Consider the following 15,727-nt stretch of genomic DNA (forward strand, 5'->3'; position numbering starts at 1 on the left):
TAGTTTCATTTGGTAATTTAGATCATTGTGAGGTAATGAGATCGTTTAAAAAAAAAAATCAAACCATTCCTCAGCCCTTAAGAACCACTGTTTCTTTCATTGAAATCTTAATTGAACAATTGCTGAACAAGTGTTATTGTACTCTGACATAACAATGACTGGGTTGAGTCCCTCCTGATTTAAGCTATATTGTAGCCAAAATGTTTACTGCAGGAAGTATTAGAGGTATTGTGTTTTCAAGCAATATCTGTACATGTATTTTGCACCTGTGAAGTGCGATGCTCTGGGGTGTGTGATTGTAGAAGGCGCTGTTTTCTCCACAGAGTCGCTCCCCATGGCGGTCATCATTGGCGTCGCGGTCGGGGCGTTCGTCGCCTTCATTGTTCTCATGGCGACCATTGGCGCTTTCTGCTGCACCCGCTCCCAGAGGAGTAAGTGTTGTTGGCCAATTTCCTTGAATAAAAACACACGCTTCTCATTTCTATGTTTTCGGAATTATATGGTGCTTCGGCTATAAGTGCATGTGCCTTTTGTCTTAAATCTGTTAAGCAAAGGATATTTAATGCACAAAATGTATTCATGCGTAACACTGCTGGTGATTTGTTTGTTTGTTTCGTTCCTTCCATATGCCTAAAGCCTTAATGTAGAAACCCCCTTATATCAATGGGGTCCGGATCAATAATGCTGTGCGAGTGCCTCCTGGCCCTGAAACCCTGCAAAAAAGGTTCAAGCAAACCTTTGACTGATCTTCTAGTGAGTTTCAGAAATTTGTCAGTAGGTGACACTTCCAGATGTAAGTTCAAGTACTAAGAAAGACATAACTTTAAAGTTCTTCAGGAATGCGCACATTAAAATTGGGGCCCTGGGATTTTCAGTTGCAATTCAGAGACACCAGTGGTTCTTCTGAGGTTTTGCAAGAGCTGCCCTTAAATAAAAAAATCCTTTTGAAGGATCACATAACCAGTAGATGCAGTATCGGTAATAATTGGCGACTTACTGTAGGTATGATTTTATATTTAATCACACAGTATTCAAATTTTGATTATTTTTGTTAAATGGAGTCTTTCAATTCGAAAATTTTGTAAAGCCCTGCTCTGGATAACACAGGGCATTGTGGGAAGACAAAATGGTGTCGTAGGTACAGTAGTTAAATATACTGTATGTTCCTGTTCTTTTCAGACCTGAAAGGTGTGGTTTCTGCAAAGAATGACATCCGGGTAGAAATTGTGCACAAAGACCACAGCGCCGCTCGGGAGACAGAGGAGCACGCAGCCATCAAACAGCTCATGGTACGTGTTTTCCTGCCTCATGCACCTTGACGCTGGGATGACTCCCAGATCATTCTCCGTGCTTCAAATGTCATTGAATGAGGAGTTAAACATCTTAATATAATTTATGCAAATTATTTGTACTGCATATACTACTGCTAATAATAATCTCCACTTGGATCGTCCCTATGAATAATGCACAGCACTCTGGAATATCAGGGTTTGTTTGAGTACGGCACCAGCTATATTTAGCAATCAAGCTGATTTTCCTGGGAGGATCAGAGCCAGCCATGTGTAGCCTTGGTGATCTGATGATATCTTAACGGATCATAATCCAAGGGGGTATGGCTGCAGGCGAAGATGGGAACCTGTCAGAATCGCATCCGCTGACGTTTGGAAAGGGAAACGGAGGTGACACTCTGATAATAGCAGAGGGCTGTGGCGTTCGGTGCCACAGGAGGCTCTTCCGCACACGTGTGATGGTTCGTCAGTGTGCCGTCCCTTTGCCAGGAAATTGAGTCATTGAAATGCCCGTTTTAAAATCACACGTATTCATACATCGGGAACCCTGCAATTAAGGAAGTGCTTGCGAGGTATCGTTGTACCATACACTGAGCCCGCAAAAATGCCTCTCGGCGGACCTCTGCTGTGAGTGCTGGCCCAGATTTGCTCTTAGATCCAGACACGAAGCTATTCCAGGTGCCAAGATGATGGTTTCCTCTCTGTAATCCCACTGCCATTGTGATTTGCACCTCTCCAGGCCACATCATAGCCAGTAAAGCAGTGCGATACGCACGAGAAGCATGTTTTCTGCTAGTCCAGAAAGTATTTCATGTTTCTTAGATTGTATGGACGATTTCAACACCCCCCCCCCCCCCCTTCTCCCCAGATCGAGAGAGGAGAGTTCCAGCAGGAGTCAGTCCTGAAGCAACTGGAGGTCCTGCAGGAGGAGGAGAAGGAGTACCAGCACATCAAGGTGAGTGCTGGGGCTGAGGAAACCGCACGCGCTGGGTACTCTAGACCCCCTTGACCCGCCGTGTTCAAACAAAAGAGTTTTTTAAATCGCTTGCCCTCACGGTAACTCCTCCAGAACGAGAGCCCTCTATACATCACAGATCACACTGGCAGCAGACATTCTTTTTCACAGAGTGCAATGCCCCATTTTCCCAATGACCCTTTTTTTCCCCCTTTGTTACAGTAGTTCGCTACGGAAATAGCAGTTTTTGGACCAAAGAAAAAAAAAAGTCGAATGGTTTTACCCGTCTCGGAGAGTGGAAGTCACGCAGGTCCCATGCTCTCCAGGACTTACTGGGGTTTTGATAGAAAATCGAGTCCGTTGCGCCAGCCCGCTGCGTGTTTCCACACCGCTTGACACATCCATCTCCTCACCCTGTTTGTTTTTTTCTCTTTAATGAGAGGATTGATGAAAATCAGAGTGAATCAGAACTGTAAAAATGATAATTGATGTCATGTTGAATTGGGAAGTAGTTAATGGAGTTCCTTTCTGGTTAGGAAAATGGCATATAATTTATTGCAATATTCATTATTTACACCTCAGTAAAGCACAGTTTAAATATTTTTTTCTCTTTTTAAATAAAGTTTCTGCAATTAAGGAGCTTAAAACAGAGATAGAAATGCACAGAGCTGATCTATTCAACCAAAACCAATAATTTCCCATTCATGTCCTTAATTGCTTTTCCTATACTTTCGGTGATCACTCACTCAGCTATGCAAAACACTTGCAGTGACTCAGCTATGAAGTGAAAAGTAAGTGCAGAGGATTTCCTGTCAGGCAGTTAAGTCTTTGAAGATCTGCGTGACACCATGCCAGTGTTCATCCTGCATGGGAGGATTTTGAACAGAGCAAGAAATCAAGCAGGTCCAAATAAAGGATGTTGGGCCCTAAACCCGACTAACAAACACATTCAAAAGGTCTTGTAACAGGATTACATGTAATTAGACTTCATAGGAGGATTACAAGTGTTGTAAAAAACGTACAAGACAACCAACACTCAACTCTGATACAGGCTCTTTCAAAGCATTTCTAATTCAAAAAGCACTCAGTTTTACTTTTTACGACCTTTTATTATAAATTACCTTTGGAAAAATTATAAATTGGTAATTGCTTTAGACTCAGTAATTGATAAAAGGCTGCAGCGCAGAGTAGTGCCGCAGATTCTGGACTCCAGCCCAGAGGGTTGCAGGTTCAGCCCCTGGCTGTGTCACACGTCACCCTTAAAGAAATGCTCTAATAAATACCATGCTGGAAAAATGGGTCTGGACATTGTCTGTTTTACAATGAGAAAGTGTTTTCATTAGGCTAATGTGGTTTACATGCTACAAAATGCCACAATACATATTAAGGCTAAGATGTCTTGATTTAGAAATATTGTAGCATCAGCACTGGGATGGTAAAAAAAGGGGCAAAACTCACAAAAGCCCAGATTTACTCATACAGTAGGTCATCCTACTTCAAAAGACAGGCACATTTTCAGTGAATTAAGCAAGTATTCTGATAAAAACAACATAAAAAACATTTGTTTAGGTCCCTGAATGGCTGAAAGATCATCAAGATTTTGATCCTAAGCACCTGCCAAAATACTCAATTTAATGAATCACCTGTTTGATCAATCACAGTGAAATTCTCTTTGTTAATTGGTAATTTCATGGTGATTTATAAAATGTGCTGGATTGCGTCTTCCCAGGAGTGGGCCAGAAGCTCCTGCTGCTTTGAATGTACTTTTGAAAAAGTACTGAAAAGTACTTTTCAAGCTCCATCTATTTATGTTGTTTTTACCCTTCACTGGTGTCATCTGATGCTGATGTACGACTATGGCTTTCTGCCATTTTCTGTGGCTGTCACATAATTTTAGAAAATCTATTTTTTTTAAATACTCTAAAGGTTCACTGGTTCAACCCGGGATTGCGGATTTGTAATTGTTCGGGTTGGTTTTGTCACGACAGCCAAGCTTTCAAAGCTGCACGCATCCCCTACTTCAAGATCAATCAGTGCCCCACAGTGATTGATGCACGGTGGTGTTTTCTGGGACTGGCAGGGAGACGGCGTATGTGAAATAAGTGCTCAGATTCAGTATGAGGTCTCTTTAACTAAAAGAACCCCCTGGTTTTCAGGTATGTTAATACCTCAATTAAATGAGTGAAGAAGTTCATAAAGTTTGGGTTGCCTACATCGTGGAGAACTTGTTACATTGCTTAACTCCTTTGCATTCTGAAAAAAAAAACAGAAGACCAAAAGACTTTCTCATTCTCATCTTAAAAAAAAAAACAAAAAATTTTACAGTTGACAAAACTATTCTTCTTGTCAGTTTTTTTTTTCTTTTGCACTTTAAAGTTAAAAAAAAAAGGCAATGAAGTGTGTTGAAGGGAATTGGAACCGAAACGGTGATCCTGCGTCTGCGTTGTCTTTCTTCTCCTCCTCCCGGTGTCTGCTTTCATCCCCTGGTTTTGATTTTGCTGACGATGCGCACCGCTGCTTTTTATAATATCGTTTTCTGTTTTGATCCCCCCTGAACTTTGCATCCTTATCCCGAGTCTCTCCATGCGCCTCCTGCTTCCTAACATGCTTTCATGTGCTCCATAATTTGTGAAGTATCAGCGGGAATAATGATAGTTTTTTTAGCTTGTCATAGTTATGTCAACTTTCAGTGATTAACATCACACCCCCGAGATCCTAGAGCACGAATGACATCTATCTCTTTTATAGCTGTTCCTTGGTAGACTGCTTTGTAGCAACAATGAGCAATATCACCAGACACAGACCACAGCAGGCTTGACAAGGGAATCATTTTTTGTGTACTGTGCGCACGTGCAGAGCAAAGGATCTGTGAAACAAACACCCTCCGAACTGCAAACTGATTTCTTTTTTTATGAGAATACTGCACAAAATGGGTCACCCAGAAAATCAGCTGCACAACTTCTGGGATTTTGAAAATAAACACATTTGAAGAAATAGTGAACTTTTGGGATTTGTTCACTTACTGTATATTGTGCTTAGTTCTGAATTGTCAAGGCTTTGTCTAATTAGCTGATAACAGGATTCCTAGGTTTATGTGCGGGATGAATGTCTCACACTGTTAAGCCGTTTAATTCCTGTTTTGCTTGGAGCCTGAAGCTCTTGTCTCTTTATTTACTTGGCTTCCTGGCTTTAATTAATGCCAGTTTGACCTTGACGTGGTTTAAGTTATCCAAAGCATAATATAAATCGGAAATGTGTTGTTTTCTCATGCACAGAGAAACATTTGAAGCACCTCCCCTAAACGCTGGTACTATACTGGAACAGGCAAATCCCCCAAATCCTTTAGAACTCGACAACGAAAGTTCAGTCGATTACAGCAAATCTATACGTGTTATTAAGCTTAAACAATATATAACCAATATGTATAAACTCGAGTTTGTGGAACATGAGCATCTTCGTAGTTTGTAGACTGCTTTTTCCATTTTATTAGGTGATTCTGCTTGTTTGTGATGTGGTTGGTTTGGGTGCTTGTTCATGCTTGAGCCTGCTTGTTCCGGACAGAGGGGTAACACGCGAAAGATTCTCGAAATCTTCGTAGAAAAGGTTTTACCACGTGGAAACAGCTTTGTAAACCAGTCCACCTGTCCCCTTATGAAAATCATCCTGGACCAAAGTGTACATTATTGAAACCTCTGTCTTGTTTTTTTTTTGTTTTGTTTTTTGTTTGTAAAACTGAAAGGACCCCACCAATGGGTACTACAGCGTCAACACGTTTAAAGAGCACCACTCCACCCCCACCATCTCGCTGGCGGGCACCCAGACCACCGAGCTGCGCAGCACCACCACTGCCACCATGGGCAAGCAGCGCGTGCCCACGGGCATGTCCTTCACCAACATCTACACCACGCTGGGCGCCGGGCCCAACCGCCTCTACGACTACAGCCAGCGCTTCGTGCTGGGCATGGGCAGCAGCTCCATCGAGCTGTGCGAGCGCGAGTTCCAGCGCAGCTCCATGAGCGACTCCAGCTCCTTCCTGGACACGCAGTGCGACAGCAGCGTCAGCAGCTACAGCAAGCAGGACGGCTACGTGCAGTTCGACAAGGCCAGCAAGGCCTCCGCCTCCTCGTCCTCCCACTACTCCCAGTCCTCCTCCCAGAACTCCGACCTCACGCGGCCCCTGCAGAAACGCATGCAGACCCACGTTTAACCTCCGGGGGGGGGCGCTGGAGAGGAGGGGGGGCAGGGGGAGGGATGGTGGCAGGGTGTAGGTTCACCCCTTGGGGAAAGCAAAAACCCCAGGGGTTCAATGGATGGGGGAAACTTCTTAAGAGCACATTTTTTTAAAAAAAGGATCTTTTTATAGTTTACTTACGTTAAGGAGAGGCGTCTGAGCCCTGAAGATCTGGAAATCCGGGCTTGTGTCAGCGGAGCGAGCTGGGATGGCCTGAACGGCCTCCCCTCGTTCGCAAGCCTTCCTGTGTCCTCGTACCCGATTCCCAGCCCAGTCCGTCCTCGGCGAGAGCTCTACCTCCTCGTGCTTCTGAGCAGCCAGTGAGGTGCGCGCTGCAGTCCCGCGGCCCGCGGAAAACGTCTCGGGCGGCTTCCCCCAAGCCTCAGCTCACCTTCGCTGGGAGTGTCTGCTAGGAGTGTTCAGCATGACAGCTGCTGGAGAGCATAAGCGGTCTGCAATTTTACCCCAACTGGGCGTGCGAAGGAATAATCCCAGGATTTCAGAGGAAAAAACACACCTATTTTCATTACACATTAGCTCTTATGAGCTTAAATTCTACTGACCATTGCATTTTGAAGCACAAAAAAAAAGGAGATGGTTCACAGCATTCTTGTCACAGAAAAGATGTGGTTTTCCGGCCTGGATTATTAAACTTTACTGCCCGGTGGCTCCATTCAAGCTGTTAGCATCCAGCTTCCAAACTGTTTTTGTTTGTAGACGTGCAAACGGACAAGTAGTGCTTGACTGTTTCTTCAGTCCTGCTCTGTGAAAATCTACAAAGAATACAGGATAGTGGGACGGGAGGAAAATTGTGTGCCTCGTTTTGAAACAAATGTCAGTGGTTAATAATGCAGAGAGGTTGCAACCCACAGCTAAAGAATTGTTGTTGTAAAATACTATGTAGTATTGCTTTCATTTAAAATGCTGTCTAGTATTTTTTTCAGTTCATCTTTTTGGGAATTTGACTGCACACTATATGTGATTTGATTTCGCCTTCTACAGAAGACAGAGGGGAAAAAAAGAGTTAAACGCACAGAGCCACAGGATTCCCACACACAGGTTTGCAAGGCAAGAAAGAACACTGCTTTTGAAGTTTCACATCTCTCTAGATGCAGTTTTCCATCTTTAAACCATTCTGTTTCAGGCCCCTTTCTGAGGCACAAAGAGGAGATTCTTCCCATACTGTTCTCTGTTCTTTGCTGACATGGCACATAAACTCACAGATGAAACAGAAAGAATAAAATGGGATAGCTCTGAAATCCTTTACTAGCTATAGAGGCACTGGGTCTAGGATAATGGGAGTGCAACACTGTAAGGCTCAGGACAAACGGAGAGCAGACCATGCCCACATCTGGGATGTGAAGTCTCGTTTCGCAGGACAACAGGGGACCTAACAGCTGATATCCAGACTTTCACTCATGTGACCCAGATGGTTCTGTCCTTACTAGGCACAGTCTTGTTTACATTTTAGTTTCGTGAGCCAAGCTTTTTCCCCACAGTCAGCCTACTGAATTAAGGGTTATATAGGGAGTGTATATGTATATAGTTTGGTGTAGTGTCTTTATAATTTATTGGGAAACAGTTTTCTCTGCCTAAGTCCGTTGTGTCACTGGAGTAATGAGTGTGTTCACTATTACTTGTGAACTATTCTTGAGCTCATCTGTAATCTGCTAAATGGATGAAAATGAAGTGGTCAAGACCTGCGGAGCCTGTTGAATTCCACTGTAAACTGATTTAATTTGAAACAATAGATTTGATGTGGACACGATGATGACTTTGTAGAGACTATAGTCTTATTAAAGCAGTTTGTGTTTCCAGCTACCACAAACAGTGCAGAGCTGAATCAAAAGGTTCGCAGGCAATATGCAGTGCCCAGTGATTGTGACAGAGTCATCAAGGGAAACAGGGGAGTTTGCTTATTTATTTGCCTTTCAATTATAAAATTAAGGTGACAGGTCTAATACTTCTTGTGATGTTGTAAATGTTAGAATACCGTTTGAACTGAAGTATCAGAACCACGCTATCCGTCAAGCTCATGACCTGATTGGAGTGCAGTGAGTCACTTTACATGTCTGCTGTGGTTTCTGTACAAACAAAATCTGTAACAAGCTCCTCCTTTAGTGCAGCTGCTCCAGCCCCACCTGTCTGTATCATCGCCAGCATCACAGAGCAGAAAAACTGGTCCTTCTTCAGAAAGACACCGTTTTCAAAATCCGGTCATCACATTTGAAACTTAAATGGTTACGTGTAACAAAGCTTTTTTTAAGCATATAATGATTGTGTCAAAATGACAATCCGTACGATCTCAAGCTTCAATAAAAATGATGGATTGGCAGCGTGCTGCCGTCTGAAATTGTCATTGGTGCCTGTCATTTCAGTGTGGTGAGAAGACCACCTGCAACCCCCCCCTGATTCGTGCATTTGAACAAAATGTGATGTGTATGCGGAGGAGTCTTGCAGGAGTTTCGAAAGTCTGAAAAACCAAAAACAGTGTAATCTTCAGGTGAGAACAAGAAAATGTCAATGTTCTGAGTTCTCTGTAAAAGTATCTGACTTCTGCTTAAATTTCTTGCTGTAGAATTTAAGTCCCTATATTTTGCTTCTAGTTGTTTTTGGTCATTAGAAATCTGACAAAACTGTTGACTGTAGCAAACCTATCCTAACCTTCTCTTCACTGGACCAGGAGAGGAATGTTCCCAGTCGTCCCTGTAGTTGCTAACACCATGTCACCTTTGGAGAAATGTTGACAATCCCTTGTGTTAAAAGCCTCCATTTTTAAAAACAGAAGTGACAAAGGAGTGAATTACTGCTCAATGCACTTTATATATATATATCTATTCAAGACTTTTCAATGGGTTTTATATATCGGTGGTAAAGTCTGACTTTTATTTAGTTGCATTATGGGGTCAAATCCATTAGTAGAATGATATGAAAGGGTTTGTTTCAATGGATGTAATGTCTGAGAGCTTTGTCTGGTGTATATAACTCTCAGATACTTTCTGTACATTTTTTTAGTCATTTTATATTTTAGAAAAAAAAATCAATTTAATGATCATGGTAGAGACAATCAAAAACATTTCCTTTCCTGCTCTGTATGTCGGCAGCTGAGGTTGTCTGCACTTTGAAGTGCTGTTTTGTCCTTTCAAACGTGCTTCCCGTTGGAAGGAGACCTGGTGATATCCAGTGGCTGCAGTCTGTCACTGTGTCACTATGAGTTGTCTCAAGTGCTTTGAAATAGTCTCTCTACCCGGTGGCTTGACTACATATAATGTAGCCTTGTTGGAATGGTTCGCGCACCAGCTAAAGTTTGGTGTAAGCACCTTATTCCGTTGTTAGCCAGACCGTGATTTCTTCTATCGCCAGTGGAGAGGAAGATGCATTTTTCATTCCGTGATCTAAAACCCAATCTACTAGAGAGAGCAAAACCCTTGGGGACCCATCAGACTGCTGCTCTGCTCGTACCCTCTTAACTAAATGAGGACATCCATGGCTCTTTAAAAGCTGGTTTAATCCTTGCTCCATGCAAATTATGGACTCACTCCATGTTCCTTTTATAACAACTGCTCTTGAATAGCTGCAACAGTACAGGCAGAACAAAGAAGTATAGAGGAAACCCGCCTATTACTTTTATACACCATAGTCTTCTGAGTTCAGGTAAATTAATCCTTCCGGCGCAAAATCTTTTGCCCTTTTACCAAAGCCAACCTCTTTTCTATAACTCCCTCAAGTCGGTTTCATATTGTAGTCCAGTATTTTAAAATACAGTATATGTGATTGCTTTTTTTGAAGATCTGAAGGAAAATTAAAAAAAAACAAACTCTCCCTATACATATATACCAAACCATGAAATAAGTTTCCCTTTTCCCATCACTCTTAACAGATTGTGCAGTGTTCCCTGAAAAGTTCTTATCTGCTAAGGTCTTGCGAATCCCCCAGTTGTGTGGTGTTTCTGATGTAATTTAGTTCTTTTGCTGTGTTCTCAATGCACTGTGTTGCTCTCCATCCCCGAACAACCGTGCTGTACGTCTGCAGGAAATAAAATGGATGAATATTTATAATAAAGTCTCACTGGAGACATGATATTCAAAGTGGTAGATAATACATGATTGATTATGTAAGTTTTGCATCATAAAACGTCACTGAGTTTTCTATAATAAAAAGCACAGCATTGTTGTACTCCAAGGGCACATCATAAAATAAGATCATTTACAGTACAGTGGTATCCCTCAGTATGTGCAGCTGTACTGTTGTATATACAGATGTACTGCGGTATCCCTCAGTATGTGCAGCTGTACTGTTGTATATACAGATGTACTGTGGTATCCCTCAGTATGTGCTGCTGTACTGTGCTGTTCCTCAGTACAGTATGTACAGCTGTACAGTTGTACTACTCTACTGTTATCACACAAAGAGAGACTGTTTCTTGGGGAAGCAGGTTTCAAACAATAATTGTTGCAGTATTGTTTTTTTGAGAAATTCATTACCTTTTCGTGAACTGGCTACTTAATTGCAGTGAAAAGCCTATAAAATGTTTTGTATAAAGGAGTAACTTTTCATTTTTAAGCTTCATGCTAAACACTAGCACTTTATCAACACACTGCACTTCCTGAAATGTGTGGTTTACAGTTTCCGAAACCTGAAACGTTGTTTTTCTTACTTATGTTCAGGGCCCAGCGACCATGCTGGCCTTTACTGGGCCTGCTGTGTGTGGCCTAGTGTGTGTGCGCTCCCCGAAGTGTGTCACTGTACAGTCAAGTCTGCTGTCAATGCAAGGATAACAAGCCCACCCTCTGCATCATCAGCGGTGTGAGACCACTTAAAAATACTTTAAAAGTATTTTTAATTAAGAATGATTCATCTCTCCATTATCTTAAAGCAAAACAAAAAGTGCAAATGAGTGATAACCCGCATCTATGTACAGTCAAATTGAAAACTTGCACAGAACAAAAAAAAAGTAAACCACTACTTTCAAACAGTGTATTACAAAAATAAAGTTCTCTAATTGTATTAGTCTGTGAATCTATGATGCTATGCTCTGTATATTTGGGGAAAAAAAATACAAAGATAAAAAGAAAAAAAAAGTATTCTATGTGTTAGTGCCCTGTTTGCCAGGGTCCCTTCTGTGTTCTTGAGTGTGGTGAAGACCACAAGCATTAACATTACATCTTCGTCATCGTCTGGACAGAGAACTGTGAGGCTTTCGACTGTGTGTGTAGAGCGGTGTTACCAGTGATGGATCGTAGCTCTTTTTTTGTGTTTATCTTCCTGTATGTATCCATCTGCGCTGTAGAGATAGATAGTAACTTTTATATCTTACAAGGGATCCATCTGAAGACTGTGAAATGGCTTAGCTCAGCACGGAGAGTTCAGGTTGGCGTCAGCAGTTATCTTGGCTTCCCAGCCCCCAGCGCAGCTCATGTCTACTCCTCCTGCGCTGGCACAGGGGAGGGCGTGGGCCGCTCGCATCGCCCGCTGACAAGCCACGCCCCCCCGCAGCCCCTGGCAATCAGACCTGCCCCTCAGTGCCCTGCGGAAGGGGCAGCTTCGCTTGGCGGAGAGCGGCTCCGCCGGTTGTGCGAGAACCCCATCCCCAGTTAACTGAAGGAGCGCCCCAGGTTCGAGCTGGGACATTTAAGTGCCCTTCCTGGTTAAGCTACCTGGGAGCACCCGGCGTCTGTCATTGGAATTTCATACTGTATGTATACCACTAAAGTTCGACTCAATTAAGCACGGCAACACATGAGCCCACTGTATGGGAACAACCTGTCTAATCGTGTTGTGTGCATCATGCATTCCTGTGCTTCCTAAATTGATAGCCTGGCACTCACTTTCCCCCTAACATTCAGTGGTTCCTAATCTCATCCACAGTGCCACAGTGGGGTAACAGGTGAAAATTGTGCTTTCGTTCAGTAAAAAGCCCAAAATTCTCAGAAACACTCAGATTCCTTTGACATACTGGCTGATGCCAGATAGAAAAATAATCTCTGCTTTGAGTGAGATTGCCTGAAAGTCCAATTTGTTTATTTAAAATGGTATATGTATATTGCATTCACTTTTTGCTAATACTACTAGAATCTGAGCTCACTTTAAAACACATTTAGTGCAAAATGTGGCAGTCCGGTGTCTCTTTGGGAAGGTAATTGCTTTAATGATATACTCGCAGGTGTGCCTTTTTGTCTTTACATTGATAGCTCCACTAATGAGTCCCATCAAGTCAGTAGCAGAGCAGAGTGTTGTTCAACATGGGTTTTTACTGAATCATTGAAGAGAATCGCTTCACAAGATGATGTGGCCGCTGTAGTTGTCCTGGATTCCTTTTTTCCCAATGAAATCAGTGTGCAGTGATCCAAACACTAGCTAGACTCTTGAGAGAAGTGTCAATATCCTGCAAAAGTCTAGCTTTCCATAGCTTCTGAGCAATTGCACATACAATGCTTCCCTTGCTATCATTTGTTTAAAGTCAACTGTAGTAGAAGAAAGCTAATTCAGAAACATCTGTCTGTTATTAATTTATTACGCTTTAGATCAGAACCCCCCACAGCTCAATTCTCAACAGAAATGCACATTTGTAATTGCAGAATTTACCCATTACAGTTTTACCATATGGGTTTACAGTAGGTTTTTATTGGTGTGTGTTATGCACAAACTAATTTTTCTAAACATTGCTAGTAAATATTTCATTGTTTTAAAAAGAAATATTGCATCAGAGAAAGATGTTTTTTTTTTTACATAACATGAAAATAAAAGCCTGCCTTTTTTTTCTTTTTTCTTTATAGCACTAAAAAAACACGATAAAAATCGTAATTCCTATTACTGCACTCACTTATTTTACTTCTTTGTTGTAGTGTCATTTTTGCTTATAAGGAAAATATCCTCGTTTCATTAACCAAGTATTAATTCTGACATGTCGCTCTGACAGGTGTATCTGCAGAAACATGTCGGCCTCCAGGTCAGTGGCTTTTCAATACTGCTGCAACTCGGATCACCACCACCATCATAATGATACACAACAAAATGCAAAGGTGAACTAATGAAAAAAGAGATAACACCTTAGTCATTATCACTAAGCTGAAACATTTCATTGCTGTAATGCATTCTGTACTGACTCCGTTCTTTGACAATAATATTAAATCAATGCAGTTATTTGTGGATAAAAAGCTACAATTTTAATGCAGTTCTGCTGTTTAGGGTATCTGCAAAGACCTTATCATCTTTGTGTACAATTTAAAGGCTAGTGAATTCCAAAGAGCTGGGCCCTTAATAACTATAATGCATTGACATGCATGACAGATGAGATTTCTCAGTAGTATACACAGATAATTTACCATCAGTGCACTTGATGACATTTGGTAAATGCCAGAATGCACTGGGCTACTTTCCAGTGAATAACTAAATAAAACATATGTTGGAAAATGTAAAGAAGAGCATGATGTGTAATTAACATTTCTTCGAATGCAAAGCCATTCGAAACCTTTTGAAGAGCTTGTGAAATCTAATATAATCCAGAAATCAACTTTTCAATAACTGTTTAACTAAAATATGTATAAAATATATTTTGTTTACAGCACACCAATGTTATTTTTAGAATTTCAGTTTTCTATAATGGAGAAGTCCATTTCAGCCATTTCCCATGGTCTTTCATGTAAGCTTTTTGGAAACATCTCTCTGCCTCCATTTTGCATTTTGCAGCTGAAACATCCTGAGCACCCTCAAACATGAATGTTGTGTCTAAAGTTTTACTGTATCCTGAAACAATTTAAAAGACATTATCTGTGCATATTCCCCATATAGTTTAATCAGAAATGTTTGTTTTTAATCAAAAGGGAAAAAAAGTCCCTTATTCTTTGTTATGCATTATTCAATTCTCGTATGCTTTCTCCTTCATTAAGAATTTAGTATAATTATACTCAACACCTAATGCTATGATGTAGAAAAAGATGTGATCAATCATTGGCCTAAAAAAAAATACTGGTCTCTGAAATATTGAATGTGTTAAAAACATACTAAATAGGCATCACTTTAGCATTTGATATACTGTACATGAGGCTAATTTCTTCAGTGATGAACCAGTAGGAGGCTGGAGGCTGGATCTTTTAGAATAGCACCAGTGAACTTGGAAATTCCTTCTGAAGGACCAAATATCTGGGAGTTTCACTGCTATGCTGTCATTCAAACATGGGGGAGTACTTACTGAATTAAAAAAAAACAGATTTGTAAAGTGTGATATTTAGGGATTATAAATCATTTTACACTGATTTCGAGCACTCCTGAGTAGCTCAACCAGTTAGTGCACCTGTTCAGAGCAAAGTGCTGAACGCCGTAGTCTTTGCTGCTCTGGACCTGGGCTCTGACTGGGGATCTCCCAGCAGAGTGGGGCCTGAGCAGACTGCAGTCACTCGGGTTGTCCGCGGCTCACTGTGACACCCCCTGACTTGTCAGCCTGGCATCTACTGTATGTCGCTGCATGCTTACTCACAGGCCCATGTGTGCTCCTGCCGTTGGCATTTTGAGCTCCTGGTGGATTACAGAAGCAGATGCTCAGACTGTGCTTATTTTTCAGGGTGCATGTCTTAGCCTTTCTTTGCGCTATGCACATTGGGCTGTAGTGGTGAGTTGACTTGATTAAGAATTGGCTATTCCAGACTGATGAATATTAAAGTAATTGTTAATTTGATTTTTTATTAAACAAGTGGTTATTTCATGCACTCGTTTGCCATTGTTTATAACGTCGAAGCTAAGCCATGCTTTAACAGAATTAATAATCATCCAGATACTGTAGGTTTGTACTGGCTGCAGTCCCAAACTTTGTATATTTTGCTGCCAGAAGCTCTGCTTTTTTATTGCTATAAAGAAACTTCACAGCTGTCGCGCAAAATTGGGGAGAACTTATTTTCCCAGGCAAACCGACTGTTCTGACACCTGTCGAACTGCAAATGCAGTTAGAAAAGGCGAAAGTTTTTTATTCATTTATAAAGGCACACCCCTGCTCTACTGAGGCACTTGTGTTTAAGCGCTTAGTCCTGTCCTCCTGTCTGTGAGATCCTTGCTGTTTTAAGTCAGAGAGATTCATGACTCTTCCTCATGCCATCTGGCTGAACACATCATGTTCAAATTATTGAGAAAGGAAACTTTCTGGTCTGCGGGTCAAAGAATCCGAAGACAAGCGCCAGAGCATGACGGGAGCAGGCGAAGGGAAACTCGCTGCACTCCCCGGCCACAGAGCTGATGTAAGAAGGCCGTAATTGTGCCCCC

General features: G+C 41.7%; 1 protein-coding gene across 4 annotated transcripts in view; it reads left to right on the forward strand.

Annotated features, from left to right (window-relative positions):
* Nucleotides 1–8,810, forward strand: part of LOC148641187 (kin of IRRE-like protein 3) — a 185,612-nt gene extending 176,802 nt beyond the window's left edge. For 3 of the 4 annotated variants that reach the window (XM_088618885.1, XM_088618882.1, XM_088618883.1), the window contains 4 exons: nucleotides 324–431; nucleotides 1,180–1,289; nucleotides 2,158–2,244; nucleotides 5,984–8,810. In XM_088618885.1, the coding sequence (XP_088475011.1) occupies nucleotides 324–431; nucleotides 1,180–1,289; nucleotides 2,158–2,244; nucleotides 5,984–6,451 (773 nt within the window). In that variant the 3' untranslated portion in view covers nucleotides 6,452–8,810. Of the gene's footprint in view, nucleotides 1–323; nucleotides 432–1,179; nucleotides 1,290–2,157; nucleotides 2,245–2,466; nucleotides 2,825–5,983 lie in introns of those variants that run through there. The other variant, XM_088618886.1, reaches the window with a different exon arrangement.
* Nucleotides 8,811–15,727: the final 6,917 nt, after the last annotated feature.

This window comes from Lepisosteus platostomus, chromosome 25, assembly GCF_059453375.1.
Source record: "Lepisosteus platostomus isolate fLepPlt1 chromosome 25, fLepPlt1.hap1, whole genome shotgun sequence".
Lineage (NCBI taxonomy): Eukaryota > Metazoa > Chordata > Actinopteri > Semionotiformes > Lepisosteidae > Lepisosteus > Lepisosteus platostomus.